At 38.6% G+C, this 23,631-nt stretch overlaps 1 protein-coding gene across 1 annotated transcript in view; it reads left to right on the top strand.

Moving 5' to 3' along the window:
• Positions 1–23,360, top strand: part of PAXIP1 (PAX interacting protein 1) — a 26,552-nt gene extending 3,192 nt beyond the window's left edge. Inside the window, exons 2-20 of the mRNA XM_072413395.1 lie at positions 1,197–1,331; positions 5,174–5,206; positions 5,938–6,051; positions 6,609–7,259; positions 8,022–9,708; positions 14,006–14,100; positions 14,449–14,544; positions 14,875–15,012; positions 16,771–16,892; positions 17,231–17,415; positions 17,776–17,819; positions 18,071–18,132; positions 18,267–18,369; positions 18,522–18,690; positions 19,202–19,302; positions 20,555–20,689; positions 21,374–21,449; positions 21,535–21,599; positions 22,922–23,360. Of these exons, the coding sequence (XP_072269496.1) occupies positions 1,197–1,331; positions 5,174–5,206; positions 5,938–6,051; positions 6,609–7,259; positions 8,022–9,708; positions 14,006–14,100; positions 14,449–14,544; positions 14,875–15,012; positions 16,771–16,892; positions 17,231–17,415; positions 17,776–17,819; positions 18,071–18,132; positions 18,267–18,369; positions 18,522–18,690; positions 19,202–19,302; positions 20,555–20,689; positions 21,374–21,449; positions 21,535–21,599; positions 22,922–22,933 (4,023 nt within the window). The 3' untranslated portion in view covers positions 22,934–23,360. The remainder of the gene's footprint in view (positions 1–1,196; positions 1,332–5,173; positions 5,207–5,937; positions 6,052–6,608; positions 7,260–8,021; positions 9,709–14,005; positions 14,101–14,448; positions 14,545–14,874; positions 15,013–16,770; positions 16,893–17,230; positions 17,416–17,775; positions 17,820–18,070; positions 18,133–18,266; positions 18,370–18,521; positions 18,691–19,201; positions 19,303–20,554; positions 20,690–21,373; positions 21,450–21,534; positions 21,600–22,921) is intronic.
• The last annotated feature ends 271 nt before the right edge of the window (positions 23,361–23,631 follow it).

The following is a 23,631-nucleotide window of genomic DNA, read 5'->3' as shown; positions in this document are numbered from 1 at the left end:
ATAAAGACTAATTTATTTGAAGCTGATTTCAAATAGAGGGGGTTCTGGGATGACACAGGGAATGTGCAAGTGGCAAAGGGTAGCTGTGCATTTCTGCCAAGATCTACAGGTATTCTTTTGCATTTAAAACCAGTACAAGTTTGGCATTTCTGTAATATGATGGTATAGCTTGGGTTTAATTTCGGGCCTGTTTATGTGTGGCGGTATTGTGCATTATTAATGCCATGGGTATATGTACATTCTGCTATATAAGTGTGAACTGCCTGTTATGGTGCAGATACATTTTTCTTGCATTTACATATACTACCAACCAGTTCATAATGAGTGGACTGTCTTATAGCATATGTGAGGGCAAAATCTTCAAAACATTTCAGATCTCCAGTACATGCATATTTATGTCATATTATGACTCTTTAAAAATGTCCTTACACCAAAATATAGGGGTCACTTAATAGTGGCCCACCAACCTGCAGTGGAAAGTTTAAAATATATGCTTTCCTCAAACTCACCTTCTGCCTGCAGGACTTTTGGCAAAATATCCAGAATGGTGAGGATCTCAAATCTCGTGAAGATGCTCCTGATCTGTGCTAGTGTATCCTTTTGCAAGGTTTGAGATATTCAGCATTTCCAGTATGTCACTGACCTTGCTTAAGTGGCTAGAGCAGATAATGGGGGAGATATGTAGAATATAACAAGTCCCTGCTTCTTAAAGAGGACCTGTCTGTAGCCCACTTCTATTACATAGCAAAAAAGTAGTTAAAGAATGTTTAAATAAATAAAAGCCCCATACACAACATACCAGGCACACGCAAGGTGCACACATGCATAAAGAACATTTCATACTGGGTAAGGGCACCTTGCTGGCTGCTCACAGCACTGGCTCCTAAAGTCCAGTGTTTGCAGATCTGACAGCAGACAACATTAGTCTGCAATATAACGCTCACTGCTGCCCCCATCCATTCTCTATTGGGCAGCCACAGGTTGGCTGGCATGAGCAAACTGTAACTGCACGGCAACTTTGTTCTAAACATAGCCTTGAACATCAACAACCCCCAAATAAAGTAAATTTGACAGTCTTTGGTCTGTAAACCACTTTTTTTGTGATGACTTTGTTTCTTTTCATAAAGACCTTGCAATATGTTGCTGTTCTCTTAGTTGCTGTTTTATAGTGTTTCTTTTATTTGTTTGTTTTGCAGGTTGTTCAGATGCTGAAAGCAGGAAGAGCAAAGGAGGTGTCATATAATGCTCTAGCTACACACATTATTGCAGAAGATGGTGACAATCCTGAGGTTGGAGAAGCCAGAGAAGTATTTGATCTCCCTATTGTAAAGGTAAATGATACTATGTATTTTTGCTGTGTTCTCGCCAGCCCCTTTTAGCAGGGAGCACCACCCGGCTCTTTTCTGTGACCACCTGGCTGTTTTTGGTTAGTGAAGAGTTGTGTCACAATACTGGAGCTGCCACCCGACTACAATTTCTTACCACCCAGCTTAAAAAAATTCTGGTTTGAACACTGTTCTGGTGCGTCCTTTATCCTTATAAATGGTAAACATTCAGCTGCTTTTAAAACATTCAGCATGCTTCTCAAATGATAGGAGAACACTAAAGAGTCATCATTTAGGTGGAACTCGACCTAAGAAACAAACTCTTTAATGCAGAAGGGATAACATTTTTTTTTATTTGCATTCTCATATCCTCGCCTTGTTGCCATCCTCAACCATTCCTTATTCAGGTGTCCGATCTTCAGCTAACTTGAAATTATGTAGTCCTGGGATTCCCAGGATTCTTGGCAAATCCTGGGATCCTATATTGAGCTGCCTTCACGCAGTCTTTAAATTTCCTCTTTAAAGAAAAAAATCCATTAAAAATGGGAACGATACTTGGCAACCAACAGCCACTTAGATTATAAGCTACCAATGGATTGTAAGCTCAGAATGTTGGGGTTCCTCTAGTTTGTCCATAGCGTGTACAAATGTCATGTGTATATATATCATTATTCCACATCTATGTACAATTCATACAGTTGTGTGGGCATTATCTGTATCTGTCCAACAGTTGGGCACTAGGATTTGTCTGTTGTACAGTGCCTTGAAAGATGACTAATTATAATAACTGTTGAAAAAATAAACATTTTAGGAATATGTAATGGCTTTTAGGGCAGAGGCGGTAATGATTAGGTAATGCAGTGTCACACTATGGAATAAAGAACGGTTTATTATGTGTCTGTGTTATGTACACTTACAGGTCAGATCCATCTCCCACTGTACCTACAATCAAAAGAAAACTTGCAGCATCAAGAAAAAGTGTCAATGCACTTTTTCCTCCAAATAATTCTGTTATGGGTGTAATTTTGCAATGTAAATAGAAGACTTAATCTTAGCAAAGCAGCTAAAGCTTTCCCATCTTTTTTTTTCCCTCTCTCCTCTGTTGACATCAACTTCTTCACGTGGTCCCCTTCCGACTTCGGGTTTTTGGCCACCTTGATTGGACAGGGCAGGATAACATAACATAGCAGAAAGAAAAAGAATACCCCTTCTGCAATAAAGAATCTGCTGGCTTGTTTTCCCTCAAATATCGATCAGCTGAAATTTTAAACTGACAAACCAAGTGTAGACATACACCGCCTTATACCTCCAACCATTATATCCTTAAACTATTTTAATGTAATTATGATAGAAATAAGCTACGTACACACTTCAATGGTTCTTGCCCGATAATCCGCTCAGGGCTGATATCAGACGAGAATCTGAAGTGTGTACAGTGTGCGTCGTTCAGCGTCTGAACGACCGTCCTGGCAGATCCACGAACGATGAACGACGATCCTAATGCAAGGGAAGGGGGAGAGCGTGCAGCGGGGTGCCGCTCTGTCGTTCTCCCCCTCCCTTCTGCTTAGAGCAGAACAGTGCTGTATGTACAGCATCGTGGAGTGTTTAGTTGTTGGAAAGGATTGTGAAAGATCCTTTCCAACAACTATAATTGCAAGTGTGTATTGCAGCTTTTTTTCTAATCCCACAATGATTTGTTATCTCCCTAAGCAACCTCATATACGAACATAGTTCTTTAATGTAACACTTCCACCCATGTTATTCAAGCATCCCACCATTTGACCCCCAAATTTATTGAAGGTCAATTTTTCACGCTGTGGTAAAATCTCCACTAATGATCTTTTATGTACTCAAATGATGTTCCACATTCCTCACTTTACCTATCATTCTCCCATAAACATTTTATACAAACACTAATTATAAACCATAAAATTCTAGTAAAAATCCACACATCCATGCTATCTTTGTGCTGTGTGGATTGCGTTTTCAATGAGAGGCTTCGACTATCATAATATCACTTGTTTGGCCACGCTAGGTGATTCAGTCTGTTCCAAACCTTAAGAGGTTTTGAGTCCTCTAAAAATCTGTTTTTTTTAGTCTTGCACAATGTAAGTTTTTTGGCTTTGTGTGTGCACTTTTTCCTTCAAAAATACTTTTCCTTGGTACAAAAATACAATTTACAAGTGGAAATCTCCCCAAAATTAGACAGTTGGCACCCAAACAGGTGAAGATTCACCTTTGCTGTATTGAAGACAACTGGGCGATTGTTTTCACTTTCTGTACTGGTGATGCCTTCTCACAGATAAAAATCTGACAGGTTTCAACCCATTAAAAATTTCATGTATGTAGCTAGTAACACTAGTCTATGAACTTGAGAGAGAGCTATATTTTGGAGCCACTCAGGATTTTGCTTTATAAAAACATTTTTAGTACCTAATAGCAAGTGATAGGTTACACGTGCTGCCAGGTATGGTAGTACTCCAATGGTTAATTCATAGGGAAGGTATTATTACTGTACAACAACATTGCCCTGTGATGGAGAAAATTATTACTCATGCCTTAACAGCAAAGCCATTTGAATTGGGCCTTGGGGTATTTAAAATTAGAGAAAATATGTAATTCCTGGAAAATATCTTCTTGAAGTTTCCTACATACTATATTTTATCTTTTACCATCATATAATACATTTTTCATGTAGGTAATCTGTGATTCAAGTGGTGTCCTACTGTGACCATCCATCTCTGTTCTCAATCTTGATTCAAAGGCACCTGCACAATTCTCTATTCTAGTAGCATGGAAAAAGCTTTTTATGTCCTTCCAAGGGACCTATGGTTTGTTAATGTAAGAAATCCAGGAGATATGAAATATATTTCAACTCCAAGCATGTTCATTTTTTTTTTAGTTTGTATAACTGTTCATTACAAAAACACGATAAACAGAAAGCAGAGAATGCTGATCTTCTAATGAGTTCTGTTTGCCGGCAAAGGTCGACACTTTGGTACTGACTAATGTTAATCACCCACAATACGTCTGGTATGCAGAAACCTAGACTGTATGGGACATAATGTAGTTTAGAGATGGTTTTCCTTTTTATTTGTTTTATTTAAATGTTATTTGGTAATGGAGACCAGATCTTTTTTGTGTAAACTTTTAGTGATCCACTTTCAATCAAAAGGTTACGTTAAGGCACACAAGAAGACCAGGCATTTATGGCCACGACTTTCAGCAACTACTGTACTGCTGTATTGGGCTGCCATTGTAAGTTAATGTTGCCATAATGCACTATATATAGTGCCATATGTTGCTCTAAAACACAGGAAAAAAAAACAGTAATTCCTACAACACATGGTTGTGAGGCCAATCTTTTAATGTCATCATTTTATCATATGTAATTTTTTTATTATGGGGTGGGGGTCCTTTGAAACACATGTCAAGTCTTGATGGAACGCCTTCTATAATCACAATTTACAGTACAGAGAGTACTGTAATTTTACCACAGTACCTACAGTAGGGGTAGTCTTTCAGGGATGAATGCCTATTACATTGCTTGACAGCGAGAAAAATGTAATTCTTTCAGATAGCCAAAAATATAATTGGCATTATTTAAACTGACCTGAGAAGTGCAAACTGCCTATTGCTTAAGGAACCGCTAACAACCTCTGGAGGTACCCTGCTTGAGACACCCTGATTTAAACTGTAGGGTATGCTGTATACTTATTGTACGTTTGCTTGCTCTTTTCTTTCAGTGTAGGCCATTTTATGCTGTAGTATGGATTTCCTCTGTTTTAATGAACTTTTCTGAGATCTGCACAAAATCTAATTAAACATTTTTTTTTATCCCTTCACAGCCCTCTTGGGTCATATTATCCGTTCGATGTGGAGTCCGTCTTCCGTATCCTTGAAATTGCTGTTCTCATTTTTACATAGTTGTTTTCTGTTAACTTTGTTTCTTTTCTTTTTATTGTTCACAAGTGTTTGACCTTTTGGCTTTTTTACAGGGTGCTTAAAAGTTATATTATGTTTATTTAATTTGAAGCATTGCTGGGCTTTACAAGGGTCTATAATTCTTTTGCCTGCATCATTCCATCAGAGTTTTGCGCTCATTTTCTACATTTTTGAGAAAATAAACTCTGGAATGTAGTTGATGAATCACAATTATGAGTATTTTTATATCCCCTAATTATTTGTGTAATGAGTGCTATAAATCTATTATTTAAATGTTTTCTCCCTGGACCAATGATTTCTGATTTTATTGTACGTTTTGTTGCACATATGATGCACCAAAATACTAAACAGGAGCAGAACTGTTTAGAGCTTCCATGATATCAGTACTGGAAATAGAGTAAATGCTTGGCCCTTAGTTATTGTTGATGCTGAACGTTCATTACATTAGTCCCCTAACATGCGTGCATCAGTGAAGATCTACTTGTATTGGTTGGTTACGTAAACATCAAACCAATGTACTTTTTTTTTTGTCTCCCCTACATTTTCCATAATTTTGCATTAGTAATATTACATTTACCTTGTTTGTAGGACTAGGTGTCAGCATATTTGTCACCTGTAACGGAAAGCATTGCACCGATCTCTTATTTTGTATTTTCTCTTTCTTTAGATATCACCTGATGACAGAAATGCTCTTTGGGCACTTATAACTTTTTATGGTGGTGACTGTCAGCTAAGTCTCAATAAAAAATGCACCCATTTGATTGTTCCTGAACCAAAAGGGGTAAGTATTATGCAAAATACTTTATTATGTCAAATTTGAGGATTTTTGTTACACTGTAGTTGGTATTGTTGATCTTAGTTTTAGCCATATTGTACCAGTAACAGATATTTTGGTTATAAATCAGCTTTGAACTACTGTTTAACCATCCAGTGGTTACCGCAATTTAATTCCAATCCACTAAATTAAATCTAAGTTTTTCAAATTCAGCGTAGCCACCAGGGTTTCCATAGACCTTATTGATGGTTCTGCATCCTCTTGTTACTTGATTTTGCCATATGCTAATACACTTTTTTGGGCTTTTAGTAGAGTTTAGGTGGAGCTTAGAGAGAGGGTGATAAGTGAACCATGAAATGCAATGAACTGTAAAACCTTTTCTCAGTTTCCTAAGTTTAGAATACTGGCAACTGAGGGAATTTGACTAGCTGAAGCAACGAATAAGATTCCAAGCGTATTCACATTGGTGCATGCTAGAAAACAAAGCATCCGATTCGGTCTAAGGTACAATCATTTTGCCTTTTGGTTGTGCCTTGGTCTGATTTACATATTTTTATTTGTAGACCAAGTATGAATATGCTTATCAAAGAGAGAACATAAAAATTGTCGCTCCAGACTGGGTTTTAGATTCAATATCTGAGAAAACCAGGAAAGATGAAGCACCTTATCACCCACGTCTTATAATCTATGAAGAGGAGGAGGAAGAAGAGGAGGAAGAGGAGGAGGAAGAAGAGGTAGAGGATCAGGACTCACAAAATGCTAGTGCAGATGAGGATAGATATTCCTCTAAATCTAGTCCAGTGACTTCACGGGAGCAATCTCCTGCACCCAACCGGGAACGTTCACCAAAGCGCAACACTGAGAAAGTAAAAGAGGAACTGATGTTTGATGACTCGGACGACTCGTCCCCTGAAAAGCAGGAAAGAAACCTGAACTGGACTCCTGCAGAAGTTCCACAGGTGTCTACAGCAAAGCGAAGGCTCCCCCAGGGAAAAGATTCAGGACTGATTAATTTGTGCGCAAATGTGCCTCCTGTACCAGGGAACATTTTACCACCTGAAGCCCGGAGTAATTTGCTGACATCCATTACTGGTGCTACAGGTTCTGAAAGACCAGACATGATTCCTTTCAGAAGTCCAGCTGTAAGAACGCTTAGAAACATTACAAATAATGCAGAAATACAACAGATCAATAGACCTTCAAATGTAGCACATGTAAGTATCTACTACTTTTATTACTGTGTTATGTATTTTAACTGAATGTTTCTTATTTTGGTTACAGTGCAATACTCTAATAATATTTCTGCATCAGCTATATGAGTCCATACTTTCTTCTTGTATAAATTAGTTGAACGTGCTGTGAAAAGGGCATTGCTAAAGCCGAATTTTCATACACAATAGCTTAGCTTGGTGTTGGAAAAAAAACATGAAAAAGTAACCTATTTCTTACATAATATACACACATGCTAAAAAAAGGCATGCTGAATTTTAGTTATTTTTCATGAAGTGCTATAAAAAAGTCTCTTTTGTAACTCTTCTCACTTTTGGGGGAAGAATTGGTCAGGTGTTGCCTGTGTTCTTTAGGTTTTAGGTTATAACAATCGGTTGGATCTAGACTTAATCCATGGATACGTGTTTTAACAGACATTCATGGTATTCTCCTTAGAAGGTGGTATTTATGGTTTACTGTTATGTATTCTCACTTCCCACAGCTGATGTCATGAAATGATAATCAGCTTTTCTAACAAAAGAGTGGTGGAATGGGTATTGTATGTCAAACATAACATGGTATACTGAACATAGTCTGAAACCCTTTACGCTATAAAACTATAGGTTGTTTATTTGTATTTTTCTGTGTGGGGAGACTAAGTTTCTTTTTCCTAGTTTGTTTTCTTCTTTTAATTAGTCTGTCTGTTTTAGGGAAATTATGTTTTTTCATAGTTTTTGACTCTGGCTTTTTATTATAAATTTGTATAGATTTTACAAACTCTGTCAGCCTCTACCAAAGGTTTAGAACAGCAAAGTAACCATCCACAGCAAGGGCATCCAAATGCAATGCTGTTCAGTCAAGTAAAATCCTTAACACCAGAAGCTCAGCAACATTTATTACAACAACAATCTCATCAGACACAACAACAACAACAACAACACCAGCAGCAGCAACAACAGCATCATTCTCTGGTTCAGCTTCAACCACAACAACTGATGCAACTTCAGCAGCAACAACAGCATCAACAAGTCACTCAGCAAGTGTTCCCTCAGCATCAGTTTTCACAAGTAAACCAACAACATCACTTTACTCAGCTGCAGTTTTCTCAGCAACAGCTTCATCGTCCACAGCAGCAAACCATGCAACACTTCCAGCAGCAACACGCTCTGCAGCAGCAGCTTCAACAAATACAACAGCAGCAACATCTTCAGCAGCAGCAACAGTCTCTTCAGCAAACCTTGCAACAGCAGAATATACAGCAGATCCTTCAGCGTCAGCAGACTCCTTCACAGCAACAGGCACTGCAACAACAACAACAATCGCTTCAGCCAGCTTTGCAGCAGACTATTCAACAGAACATGCAGCAACAACAAACCCTTCAGACAAGCATTCAGCAGACTCTGCCGCCAGGTGTGCAACAACAGCAGAGTCAGGTCTTGCAACAGAATATTAAGCAGAACATTCAACAGATTCAGCAGCAAAATATGCAGCAGATACAGCATTTGACTCTTCAGCAAAAGCAGCAATTGCAGCAGCATGCACTTCAGCAACAACAGATTCAGCCCCATGGACTTCAGCAGCAAATTTCATCGCATGCTATGCAACAGCAGCAGCAAATTCAGAACCAAACGTTACAGCAACAACAGATTCAGTCGCAAACACTTCAGCAGCAAATACAGCCACAGGGCCTTCAACAGCAGCAGCATCAGATGCAGGCCCAGACTTTGCAGCAACAGCAGCAAATCCAGACTCAGTCACAGCAGCATCAGATACAAGCACAAACACTCTCACAACAGCAACATCACACACAACCACAAACACTTCAACAGCAGCATCAATTGCAACCACAGACACTTCAGCAACATCAGCTTCAGCCACATAATATTCAGCTTCAACATCAAATTCAGACACAGGGCCATCAGCAACACCAGATCCCATCACAGATGCTGCAGCAGCAGAACCTTGCCCAACAACAGCTGCAACAGCAACAAACTCTGCAGCTTCAGCAGCAGCAAATTAAACAGCAGCAAATGCAACAGCAACAGACACTTCTACAGCAACAGATTCAACAACAAACACTACAACAGCAGCAGAATCTGCAAGCAACCCTACAACAGCAGCAACAAATGCAGCAGTCGCAACCATCACAAATACAACAGACGACACTCCACCCCCAGCAAGCCCAGCAGGCGGCCTTGCAACAGCCTCCAATCCAACAAGCTGCCCTACAGCAGCCTCCACTCCAGAACCAAGCAGTTCAGCAACAGAAACACAATCTCCAGCAGATTCAGCAGCAAATACAACAGCAGCAACTTCAGCGGTTACAACAACGTCAATTGCAAAATCAGACCCAGCAACCACTAGGTCAGATGCCACAGCAGGTTCAGCCTCAAGCCAATAGTCAACAACTGCCCCAGATTCAGCAGCTGCATGGTCACGACCCATCTTTGGAAAGTAAGTTGTGTGTGTGTGTGTGTGTGTGTGTGTGTATGTGCCAACATATTACACAGCCCTGTATGGCAAAGGATTTGTGTTTGCACATTAGTGAGGATGTTGTACATAGTAGCAGGATAAATTCATTTAGGTTTATATATATATATCAGAAAATCAGATTTCAGCTTTCAGCCTATAGAAGTGTCCCAACTTTAAAGAAAAATTGGTCATTGTTCAGTGTGCATTTTTTAAGCCGATCCTTCACTATCTCTAGGAGTTGGCATATATAAATTCTGGTAATGTCACAGTATTAGGTACAGTATCCTTATCATAAAAAAAAAAACATTTATTGAGCTTTAGCAAAGGAGTGTCAATGTAGTCTCTCAAAGTCTTAACGGTACAATACAAAAGAAAGTGGGACAACAAGCATTTTTTACAATCCCAATGGGTCTCTCCATTCGATGTAGTGTGTCAAGCTTGCAAACGTACATTAAATATGGCTACCTAATAAAAAAAAAAAAATTAAAAATATATAGATATACATATTTTATTTTAACATACACACACACACACAGTACCCATACTGTATTTTAAGCAAAACTAACTCCTGCTATACTCGCCTGTCCCTGTTCCATCTCAGGGAGATCTTTTCCTTCTCTTCCTAGATGCCATCTTCAGGCATTTTGATTGGTCAGGCTGGGGTGATATATGCGTGGGAGTTCATTCAGTCCTGACAAGCGCAGGGGAAGCCAAGCCATTTACATTAGGATCATTACAACTTTAAAAATGTATATTCACTAGTGCCACTATCTATTTTTGCTCCCCAAGTCCATCAAAAGCGTTTTCTGAAAGCTATGCTCGAGAAAGTGGGAGAATTTACAGAGGGTCCGTTGCTCCGTTGCCTTGCTGAGTCAGGTTCCCAGACCAGTTGAGACACTATATGCAACAACATCATTTGGTGGATGTTTGGCGGATCGTGAACCCTAATGGGAGAGACTACACGTTTTACTCCCACCTGCACCGGATGTATACTAGAATAGATTGTTTCTGGCTTAAACATGCAGACCTGGTGCAGGTTCTGGAATGCAGCATAGGGAACATTGCGTTCTCTGACCATGCACCGGTTTTGCTCACCCTGACCCTGGCTTTTGCTTTCTTTAAATTATGACAGTGGAAACTGAATGACTAGCCTCATTATGTCTGGGTAAAGCAGCGTTTGTTAAATGTTGCAGGTCCTACTATGAGTAAAGTGTTAAAAGTGGAAGGCTACTGGCTAGCGTCCTGGCTGGCTAGGCTTCTGGCCCGTACCCACGTCTCCTTTTTATCTACTAGAACAGGTGAAAAGATCCACCGGGTTGAGGAGATTGCGGCTAAATTTAGGGAATATTATGCATCCCTGTATAATCTGTAGATATCCCACCTGCCTGCCGATACTCGCAACTAATCTAGGGCGAATTCAGAAATAATCTAGAGGGGCTAAACCTATCTATTTTACCTCACTTTGCTATGCTGGATCCGGAAGCTCCGATCATGGCAGAGTTTAGGGCGGCTATAAAACAAACCAAACTAGGAAGGCTCTGAGCCCAGATGGTTTCCCGCTCCCTTATTATAAAGTGTTTACAGCAGAGCTGGAGCCACATTTTGTAGCCGCCTTTAGCTCATTGACTGGAGATGGCAAATTACAAAACAACACTCTTCCGGCACTTATCACTGTGATTCCCATGGCAGATAAGGATCCGTTGGTGTGTAGTAGCTCTAGGCCAATCTCGCTTTTAAACCAGGATCTAAAACTATTCACCAAGATCTTAGCCAATAGATTTCAAAGGCATATCCATAACCTAGTACATTTTAAACAGGTAGGGTTAATGCCCTCCAGGGAAGCTCGGGATAATACCTCCTGGGTCATTACCTGGATACGCGCAGCCGTGTTCAGTGGTAAACCCTCAGTTTTGCTCTCAACCGATGCAGAAAAAGCCTTTGACAGGGTTGATTGGGATTTTATGTTAGCCACACTCCATGTTATGGGAGTAGGAGACAATATGATGGAATGGATCAAGGCCATATACTCCTCCCCTTCTGCATCAGTGAGAGTCAATGGGGAAGTGTCAACACCCTTTAACATCACTAATGGCACCAGACAGGGTTGCCCTTTGTCTGCCCTTATTTTTATTTTATCTCTGAAACCATTACATATGGCAATACATTCTAATCCAGACATAAACAGGGCCTGCTTCTAGGTGGTCGGGAACATAGGGTGACAGCCTATGCAGATGACCTATTATCATCATCATTCGATCAATCCAGGAATATGTCTGATTTCAAAACTAATTATTACTAAGTCGGCGGCTCTCAACTTCTCCCAAAAAGTATCCAGGGACTTTGCTCTTAGCAGATCTATCACAGCTTTTCACATTAAATTTTGCCCCAATACTTGCCACCATCACACAAGATCTTGACAGATGGTCCTCTTTGACCCTCTCCTGGCTTGGCCGCATACAGGTTATTAAAATGAACATTCTATAGTGAATCTTGTACTTCCTTTAAGCGTTGCCAATCCATATTCCTAACTCCTTTTTTACATCTTTACACTCCAAAATATTTCAATTGATCTGGAGCAAAAAGGGTCACTGTCTCAGAAGGAGCCTGCTTTTCCGGACCAAGGGGAGTGGGGGGACTGGGAGTTCCAAATATATCGTTGTACTACATGGCGGCCCATATGGTTCGGATTCCAGATTGGTTCTGACATAAGGAACACAAACAGTGGGTATTAGTTGAACAATCATACATCTCGACGCTTCTTACGACGGTCCCATGGCTACCTGAGCTGTCTCAAGATGCCTTGAGAACCCATCCCTTGATCTCTGCCATGTGGAAGGCATGTCAGAAAACGCTATTTAGACTAAATTTCTCTAACTAGCCTTCACCTCTGCTACTGATTTTAGGCAGCCCTTTTATTCCCCCAGGCCTGGAGGATAGAAGGTTTATTGAATTGCGGGAGCAGGGGGTACAGTGGGCGCAGCACTTTGTATATCAGGGTCAATAGGTGACGAGGGAGATGTTGATGGCCAGCTTGGGTAACTATAAATTAGATTTTTGGATGGCACTGCAACTCATGCACTTCTTCAAGTCTCCCACCTCAGACTAGATGTAACTGTGCGAAAGCGCTGTTTGAAAAGTGATGTGCCGGGAGTGGCTCTACTAGACACTCTCTTCGAAATTGTATTCTGAACTGAATGCTGCCCCTGAAAACTTTACACCCGAATACCTCCAGGCGTGGGAGGCAGAACTTGGGTACAAAATAGAGGCCGAATAGAAGGCAAAAATACTTACCTTGGTACATGGGTCATCTATAAGTAGTAGATACCAGGAGTTGAGTTTTAAAACCGTGTCCAGGTGGTATGGGACCGCGGAAAGGTTACACAGTTTTGTCCCTGAGGTTACTGACAGATGGTGGCATTGTGAACAAGAGAGGGGTTCTATGCTCCATTTCTTTTGGGCGTGCCCTTTACTGCGGCCTTCATGGGAGCAAGTGCGATCCCTCATTCAGAGGGTCACCACCCACAATATACCATGGGACCCGGGGTTCTTCCTGTTACACCACAATGTAATTCTGGAAAAGGCATATAAGTGGTCCATTCTGCAACAATTTATCGTGGCTGCTAATTCGTGTATCCCAGTGTTCTGGAAGTCAAGGGTCAGCCCAACGGTGGGTCTATGGCTCCACAGGGTGAATGACATTATGTTGATGGAAGATCCAATGGCCAGCATACCGGGCACTGATAAATTCAATGCTGTATGACGTAGTTGGATTTACTTCAGGGAAACACCAGAGTTTAGGAGCCACCTGGATCCAACCCTTTCGGCTTAAGGATTAATGTCAATATATGATTCTGATTTGATATGTGTCTCCACATAGGCAGAGAACCTTTTGTCCCAAAGTTCCCAATGATGATACCTTGTACTATTGATTTGATATTGTAAGTTATTTTTTCTTGTGTCTTCTTTTCTTTTTCTTTTTAGACACGGGCTTTGTCTAAACAATACATGATGTGCAATGTACTGTTTTTCCCATGCAAATTTTATTTTGATTTGTTTGAAAAATTTTGAATAATAAAGAATGTTATAAAAAATGTATATTTACAAGAAAACCATAAAATAATATACTATAAAATGTCATTCAAGCAGTGTAATGTGGATGTGTAACCTGTAAATACGAATTCTGGCATTTCAAGGTTATAGGTTTTACAACTAAATGTGATATACTAGTGTTTTTTACCATTACAATTTAATGTCTTTCTTTTTTTGCTTTCTCTCTTAGTTCCTGAAGACTACTTTTTGGCTGGCTGTGTGTTTGCAATTGCTGACTACCCAGAACAGATGTCTGATAAACAGCTCCTTGCAACATGGAAAAGAGTATGTTTTGTTTTGATTTGTATTGAGTTTTTGCTTCTTAGGTAGTGTGGATTAAGCCTTCGCACTTAAGAATGTATGAGTCATCACTGTTTAATGTACTTATGAACCCTAAGTGGCATTTAGTTTTTCTAAATTGTTGTATGTACTACTCCTATCCTATTAAAAACTTAGTGGAGCAATCTGGAGACAAGGACAGTGCATGCTTAACACTGAGTTCCAAAATAATGTTTTTTTTTTGTATGGTTACAAGGCTCAAAACTTCATATTATCTTTTAGACATGATTCATGGTGCGACAATTGTTTGTATACTGTTCCATTATAACATTTTATTTTCAATTTTTCCCAAAGATAATACAAACACATGGAGGAACAGTGGACCCTACACTAACCAGTCGTTGTACCCATCTTTTATGTGAAAGTCAAGTCAGTAGTATGTATGCCCAGGTGAGTTCTGATGTGGCTGTAATAAATGTTCTATATTGTTTATATGGATTTATTGTTAAAGCATTTGTCTATCTTAGTCCTATCTAGTAAACCTTTAAATCTTCCATATTTAAATGCTGTAACCTTTTGGTAATCTGACTATGAAATTGACATTTCTTTTATAGCCTGCTAGGAAAGATCTGATTTATTTTTATTATAGGCAATAAAAAGGTAGCTGTTAGAAGTTCTATAATTGCCATCTCCACTCTCTGCTATTTCCTGTTAAGTTGAAATTGTTTCAAACACTAGCTCTTTCTTTAAAGCTGTATTTTTGGGTTTCCCAATTAATAGGCAATGAAGGAACGAAAGCGTTGCATCACAGCTCATTGGCTCAACACAGTGCTGAAAAAAAAGAAGATGGTGCCACCACACCGTGCTCTTCATTTTCCTGTAGCATTTCCACCGGGAGGGAAGCCATGCTCTCAGCACGTAAGAAAGCATTTTCAATATACAATAGCATGTTTTTATGCAGAAGTGTGCATCTTTGAAGGATTTGTTTACTGCATCCTTTCACAAAAAGGAAAAATGGCATGGAAAAATGTTAAAATGGCATAAAAACAGCCTTATGCACTTATTAGTTTCAGTTTATAGATGTAACATAATGATATTAAAATATTACCCTTCCTTGCATTTTCAATAACTTTTTTTTCTATCCATCCTAAGTTATTGCAAGGTATTGGAGTACAACAAAACAGAAAGATTCATATGTTTAGCAGCTATGTGTATGACAGATTCTATTAAAAATCCACTCTCCTGCCAAGCCTTGAAAAATGCTGCTGTTTTGGAATATGAAATTAAAACCTCCTAAATTCAGTGGTTTAGGAGGGGATTCAGTGGTATAATAGACATATTTTGTATAGCGTCTATTCCTTTTTTTTATCTTGCATTTAGTTTCTTAGTCTTTTCTTAGTCTTGAGCTGTAATCAAATAGTATTTGTCCGTAAGACTGTTACTGGATAGTGGAAGGTTGGGAAGATAATGATTATACCAGTGTGTGTTTTTGCAGGTTTTATTTCTAAAAGGTGTATTCCGACTAAGTGCTTTATAATATACTGAATATATTTATAGCTGTCTTTGATGCAGAGATTCTGTTCCTTTCTCTGTGTCATTACCAGTCAGTAGTCTAAACTGTGTTGCCTACCCTATCGATAACTAAAAACAACACAATGTTTGGTTGCATTTTTAATCACCTCCAAAATAAACTGGCAAAATCCCTAATGTAGTAATTCATAAAATGTTTTGGAAGTAATTAATAAGCAGTGGTTCTTTTGCAGAGGTATAATATGCCTATTAAGTCAGACCTTAAGCTCTGCAGTAATCCAAGCTTGTGCTCGCTGCTGATTGCAGAGTTCTGGAACTGACTGAGCAAGGGGCGGTGTTGGACCACTTTGAGGGGACTTAGCTTTCTGACAGTGTGTGATTGATTAAAAAATAATTGTGACTGTTACTCTTTTTAAGTATTGATGCACCTAAAATGTGATAAACCAATTTAAACTGAAAGTCGAAGCACGGGCAGCAAAGTTGGCTCTGTGACTATTGCACTTGGGTCCCAGGTTCAAAACTTGACCAGGACACTGCATGTAAGGAGTTTGTATGTTCTTCATGTGTTTCCATAGGCTTCCTCCTGGCACTCCTCTCACATCCCAAATTGCACTTAAGTTATTTGGCTCGCCCTTGGCCATAGACTGTTAATGACATATGACTATGGTAGGGACATTAGATTGTGAGCCCCTTTGAAGGACAGTTAGTGACATGATTATGGACTTTGTAAAGCACTGTGTAATATGTCATCACTGTAAATACAAGTTAATAATAAGTCTAAATTTTAACACCTATTTTTAAATAGGCAACGACAGGGGGAATCTACTGGTTACACTTTTTAGTAGTGTTTATTGAGGAAACACAAGCAAAACAAAAATATTTTAACTGCTACTTACAATATGACTAATATCAGTATGCACATTTAAACTCTTAGTGACCCTACCTCCTTAGTGTAGTTTTGTCATATTGTATTTTATAAAATCCACTCTGCAACTTCCACTGAAAATAATCTGTGCTTCCACCCCTATGTGATTCCTATGCAGCATATTTTTGCTGCAAGATAACTAGTGCATTTCAAATACTGAACGGTTTTCTTCCTATAGAATTCCATCATTCAATAATGGTATATCTTTGTTTTCTTCGTAGATTATTTCGGTGACAGGGTTTGTTGATAGCGATAGAGATGACCTGAAGTTAATGGCCTACTTGGCAGGGGCTAAGTACACTGGGTATCTGTGTCGCAGCAATACTGTTCTCATCTGTAAGGAGTAAGTGACAGCTCTTTATACATTCTTATCCCATTCTGTGCATTTCATATCTAGACTTCCGCAGATGGCTTTTAAATCATCTTGCTTTGGCCCAGATAAGCAATTTTATTGTCATGGTCTGCGCTCTTAAATATGATGTAGGCAGTGGCTCATCACTGACATTATGGGAGCTGCTGCAGTAGCAAAGCAAGCAGTAGGTACAAATGTGTAAAAAATTACATTTAACGATTTAGAATTAGTATTGAGTATATTTTTTTGTTTGCATTATTAGTGGCTAATTTTGGTTGAGTATCTGCAGCTTGGTCTTTCTTTAGAAAGTTAATAACTGTTGTTTTTAGGCCCAATGGCATGAAGTATGAGAAGGCAAAAGAATGGAGGATACCATGTGTCAATGCATTATGGCTCTGCGACATCCTTTTAGGAAACTTTGAAGCTTTACGTCAGATTCAAAACAGTCGGTATACAGTGTTTAATCTTCAGGATCCACTTGCTCCTTCACCACATCTGGTTTCAAATCTTCTTGGTATGTATTATCTTAATGTTTAATCACTTTTTACATTAAATACAGTATAATATTATGGTACATTTCTAGCCTAGTGGCTTTTTCATCACTCTAGTAGGTTTTTTTTCTTTAGTGTCCTGGTTGTTAAACCACAATCCCTTAGCTTGGATCATAATATTGAGAAAGTAATGTAGCTGATAATTTTCATCAGCAGAGGTACAGTTGTAGGCAAGCTACAAGTATAAACATACCCATTGATTTTGTTTGAAAGTGCTTTTTTAAAGGACCTTGGATTTACTCAGATATGTAAAGTTTGCCTTCCAGATTTTATTTTTTTTTTTTTCTGTAAAATTCTGATACAAATTTATATTATCTTCACAGATGCATGGAGAGTACCTCTAAAAGTTTCAACAGATGTGTTAATGGTATGTTTGATATTTTCATCACTTTATAATACTGTATGATATCCTTTATACTTTATATAAAAAATATCAAAGGATATATGGTGTGAAAAAATGTAAACAGGTAATGGGAACACAGATTTTGGATTTGAAAAAGGACTGTACTGAACTATTTTTGTGCTGTAATTACATTGTTTTGGGCAACATAATAACATTTACATAACATTTATATTAGGTATTACTTTAATGACTAATTTGTGTTCATCTGTTTACAGAGTATTAGAGTTCCTCTCAAACCTAAGCAAAATGAGCCAGCTGTTCAACCAAAGCGACCAAGGTAATGAAAGATTTTATAGATGTTGATATTGAATTAATAAGTGATGGTATGTTAAAGGCAAAAAACATATAACATTACTCCGATTCTTTGCTTTGTTTAAATTGGATGTATCCGTATATTGTGGTCTTTTTCAGAATTGAAGACCTTCCACCTCCAACTAAGAAATTGTCCCCAGACATAACACCTCATGTAATGTTTACAGGGTTTGATCCAACTCAAGTCCAGCAGTATGTTAAGGTAGAGACCTTTTCCAAAGTATTTAAGCACAATGGTGTCCATTTATTTTACAGTGAAATAATTACAAAATGTTTCCATTAAGTACTTTCCCTAAAGTGGCTTAATGTTTACTTTTATTTTATGGACCTTAAAAGGCTTTTTTCTTTTTTCAGAAACTCTATATTCTTGGAGGAGAGGTGGTGGACTCTGCACAAAGATGCACTCATTTAATTGCTAGTAAAGTAACCAGAACCGTCAAGTTCCTCACTGCCATTTCTGTAGCAAAGCACATTGTGACTCCAGAATGGTTGGACGAAAGCTTCAAGTGCCAAAAGTTTGTTGGTAAGAAATTTAATTGGTATGAGGTGATTGGTACATTTTTTCTGCATTTGAGCTTCACTAGGCAAGTTAACTATTCATGGGTTAGCCCAGCGGAATTGTTATATTGTTCTTCTTGGTCTTTGATAATATTATTAATAATTAATATTAGTTTTACACTGCTCTGGATTTTACGACTTGGCTTGTTTTAGAGCTTTGGATTCACCTAGCTGCTGTCCATCCCTCCCTCTGAGGTAAAGATTGGCCCACACTGAGCAGACAGTCTCTTCACCAGTTGATCTCGAGGGGAACAATATCAAACAAATAGCTGGCAGTATTTAGTTTTTGGAATTTTATTACTTCCCTTGACCCACAAGAACATTTCTAAATGCACTTCATGCAGCAATAATATTTACAAGAAGTGTCACTCTACCAAAAAAGGATTGGTGGTGTGAAAGGAGGCAGAAGCTGGGGACAGCAATGGAGTGTAATTACAGCTAGGGCATTATTAATGATTTTTATTTTTCCTATTTAGAGGAACAGAGCTACATTCTTCGGGATGCTGAGGCTGAAGTCTTATTTTGCTTTAGCTTAGAAGAGTCCTTGAAAAGAGCACGGGTGACTCCACTCTTTAAGGTATGGTCACAGTTGTTGAAAAGTATCACATAGGTCTGTTTACGTGTTTTGTTTTTTTTTTTGTTTTGTTTTTGTTTTTTTTTACATACTTTGACTTGTAAAAACAAATACCCCTTAGTTGATTTGTGAACAGTTATGTTCAGATTCAGCCTTTAATAACAAAACAATTCTAGTTAAATGTGACAAACTGCTACTGGCATATTTTCCAATTTAGATGGCAAATGAAAACACTTAAATGTGTGTGTGTGTGTGTGTGTAAATTGCTCACTATGGTGTCAAGGAGTTAAACTTGCTTTTCATTACTGAAAGCTTTAAGAAGCTGTTGTATAGTTGTGTGCACTTTGCTCCTTGAGCTTGCACAACCTCCGCTATCCTAACACTCCATACAAGAACTTTAGGCTTCAGCAATGGTGACCATTTGGAGTAAAATCCAATGCTAAGTATAATGCAGTGACCCTTCGTTCAAACAGTAGAGTATTCATGAAGCTGTATGCTAGGGTGGAAGGGGTAGCACACCCAGATACAGTATTAAGGTAATGTACATCTGTTTTCTTGGACAGAGGTGTGGTAATAAACAAATGATTAATTAGGAAAAATCAAATATATATATTAATAAAAAAAGATTAAAACGTCAAGTAAGATTAAAGCTTTTATAAAGGCACTATAAGGCAACTGCTTTTGCTGTATCCATGCTCATCATCTTCAGAAAAACCTGGCACTTAAAGGTATGGGGCAAATGTATACACACCTCCAACTACCACAGACTTTTCCTGGTTGCTTTGCCTACCGAAGGATGTCATAGCAGTGGATCTAGGCAGCAATGTTTATTGTGCTTGCTGTGTGGCTTTGGTGTCACTTTAAAAGTAATTTCCTCCATACAGATTGAGTTTTAGGAAGAGAAATCTATTTGATGAGCGATCGCCAACCGGTGGCTTGTGAGAAAACTTTGGTGCTCCGCGGCTCTGGCCAGTGCACCCCCAAGCGTGGTCAGGAGAAGGACCCCACTGGGGGGGACGCACCAGCCAGACCCAGGGACCACGTCCCCCGTACAGATCCCAGCCTCAGGGAAGTGGGCGGGTTCTGGCATCATGATGTCACTAAAGGGGGAGTTTCTTCCCCTTTGAGTGACCCCCTGGCTCCCCGCATGCGCGGTCCAGAGATGGCAAATTTTGTGGTCCGTCTGTCGGAAGGTTGGTGACCACTGTTTTTGACTATATAACAATGCTACTATGTACATTTTTTTTTTTTTCAGGGAAAGTATTTTTACATTACTCCGGGGATCTGCCCCAGTTTATCAACAATGAAATCTATTGTGGAGTGTGCAGGCGGAAAAATCTTAACAAAACCACCGTCTTTTCGAAAGATCATGGAACACAAACAAAATAAAGTAAGTTATATTCACCCCTACAAAACCTCTCTAATAGTATCTCTATTAAAACCTCTCTAAAAGTATCTTTTATTGCATGGTTTGATCTGTAAATGGGACTGATGGGTAAACTAAAGAGGTGACAATTCCTGAAACTTGCACGTTCATATGGATTCAATTCCATGGGATTATGCTGAATGAGGATGAGATGTTGCATCACCTAATCTCACGACCTGTATGAAATGTTTTCTAAAGTTTCATATAATGCTACATTTAAATGTCCACTTTTACAACCATTCCAACCTGCTACATGTATTTATTATCACGCTTGCTTTAAAACCTCTAAAACTAACTTTTTTTCTGTTTATAATGGGTAATGCTTAGAACTGTTTGAAATTTCCCTGTCCAAGTGACAAGTAGTCTGAGAGATGAGAAGTGATGGGAAATTTCGCTAATGGGAACAGAGGCTGCAATAGGAAAATCTTTTTATTAGGAAATGTTAGGAAATGTAAACCTTTTGTGGCTCTTTGCGATCCCATTGTTGCCAGACAGAAATACTAAACATAAAGCTGCTGTATTATACAATGCCACAGTTTAGTCATCTTATGTGAAGCTTTTAGAATGACATATTACCCTTTCCTTCAAAACCATAACACATTACAGGAAAATTACACAGATTCATTTAAGCATTTTTTTTCTTTTTAGAGCTTGGCAGAGATTATCCTGATTTCATGTGAAAATGATCTTCATCTTTGCAGAGAGTATTTTGCTGGTAGTATAGGTAAGTGTTACTCTCAGGTGGTTTAGCACAATAATTTATCATCTTTTATGGGCTCTGATCATTTTTTTTTTTTTTTATTTTGTAGATGTCCATAATGCAGAATTTGTCCTCACTGGAGTTCTCACACAAACTTTGGATTATGAGTCATATCCTTCTAAAATATTATGAAAATGTACCTAATGCTTAAGTTCCCATATCCAGACAAAATTAACCTTTTAAGCACTGTTTTACGTGCTTACATCTGCCATCTAGATTCTAAAGGACTGGTAAACCAGTGGTATCAATGTCCTCATAAAATTAGCTTATTTAATGTACAGAGCTGTGTAATATGTTGGCGCTATAAAAACACTGTTTAATAGGAATAATGAGCCATCAACCTAAAGTGATTACTAAGTCCCCCTTTAAAAAAATCTCCAATCAGGCAGGTGTTTGTTGCAGAAAGGGACAGGCCATGTCCTTTGGGCAATAACTGTTCTTGCCTGCATCATTGCCACTGAGCGATCAGTTTAAACTCATACAATTCATTTTTTATAGAAAGCAGCCACAGCATGAGCACATAAGCCTTACCTCTGCCTTCATACTGCAGGGAAGGGCCCTTACTCCTTGTATGGAATTTATTGGTCTTTCTGCAGTCATTTGACTTTTTACCTGCTCACTTAAGATCTTGCAAAAGCCTTGCCTGTCCCTTAACATTATGGGGAAGACAGGGAAGACTTGGTGCAAGTGACAGATTTTTATATTGAATATAGATGTGTTGACATGGGTAGAACAGAACACATAGCGGGGCAAATTCTGATGAATTGTGGTTGAAAAATGCGACTTTTCAGAAGCAGTTGCAGCCTCAGATTATAGAAATATTAGGTTGGCTATAGACAAACAGATCATTTGCCTTCTTAAAATAGTATTAATTGTTTGCACCATTTATGGGGACCTTTGGGGTAATCTAGACTAATTAAATAGAATACTGCCTATAAAATCTCTTCAACGCAGACATTGGGACTGATTTAATAAAGCACTCCAAGGCTAGAGAGGATACACTTTCATCAGTGAAGCTGGGTGATCCAGCAAACCTTAAATGGAGTTCCTAAAAGTCATTTGCTATTAGCAAATGATTTCAATTCTGGACCAGATTTATTCCAGGTTTGTTGGATCACCCAGCTTCACTGATAAGTTTGTTCTCTCCAGTCTTGGAGAGCTTTAACAAATCGGGCCCATTATATATGAGTACCCCCAAAGTGGATATATTCTCCCTGTCAATAAATTAAAATTGGTTTTGTTTTTTTTTGTTTTTTGTTGTTTTAGAATGTTTATTCTACCTATGTAAAATCTTGCATTTTGCTGCAGCACATCTAGATTTTAAGTACATTCTATTATGGCTTACATCAGGGGTCAGAATCTGTTCATACTCTACAGTAAATATTGCATTATAGGTTTATCTTCTCTGCACAGCTTTCCTTAACCATCACACATATAAATTTACTTGAAGAGTTATGACTGCACAAGGCCCTGTGGACCTTTGGAAGCCACAGTGTTGTTGGTCACACTGAAAAGCCCTGACATGTCTTGTCTGGTCCGTATGTAAGATTCCTTGACGGCTGTTCCTCGGTGAACAAGGAAGAAAAGTTTATCTGCATCTTTTCTTAGGATGTAAATTTTCTTATAAGGAAACATAAATATGTTTATATTATGGTTTTAAAGGCCCGGCTGAGGGTTAATAAAATTTCTTTTTATGTTTCTCATGTTTTGTTGTAATGTAAAATAATGAAGGTACTTAAAATATTTTTGTCAAAAGAGGCAAATGTTTGTTAAATAACTGGGGAAATAAACCTTTTGTATTATTTTATATTTCTAAACCAGAGTTCATTTTATATTGCTGTTTTCAAAGTTTCTATTAAATGTGCTTTGGTTGTATGATGTGTATGCAGAGTTTTCTTTTTGTTAATTAGTTTGTCCAGGTAAAGAGGACCTGTACTGTGGAAGCTGCACACAAAGGAAGTGGAAGACAAATGACTGATTTCCTTGTTCTGCATCGTATCTGTGTGTGGAAGTGGTGGGTTGGGAGTGGAGTTTGCTAATGTATATCACATCAGAGCTTCCCCTGTGATGGCTATGGTGTAATATTCAAAGAAACAGCATAAGAGGTGGGGAAAGCACAGATAACTGGACAAAAGCAGAAGGATCA

Source organism: Pyxicephalus adspersus, chromosome 5 (assembly GCF_032062135.1).
Source record: "Pyxicephalus adspersus chromosome 5, UCB_Pads_2.0, whole genome shotgun sequence".
Taxonomy (NCBI): Eukaryota; Metazoa; Chordata; class Amphibia; order Anura; family Pyxicephalidae; genus Pyxicephalus; species Pyxicephalus adspersus.
The sequence above is the reverse complement of the archived record's forward strand: the minus strand, read 5'-3'. Positions and strand labels throughout refer to the sequence as shown.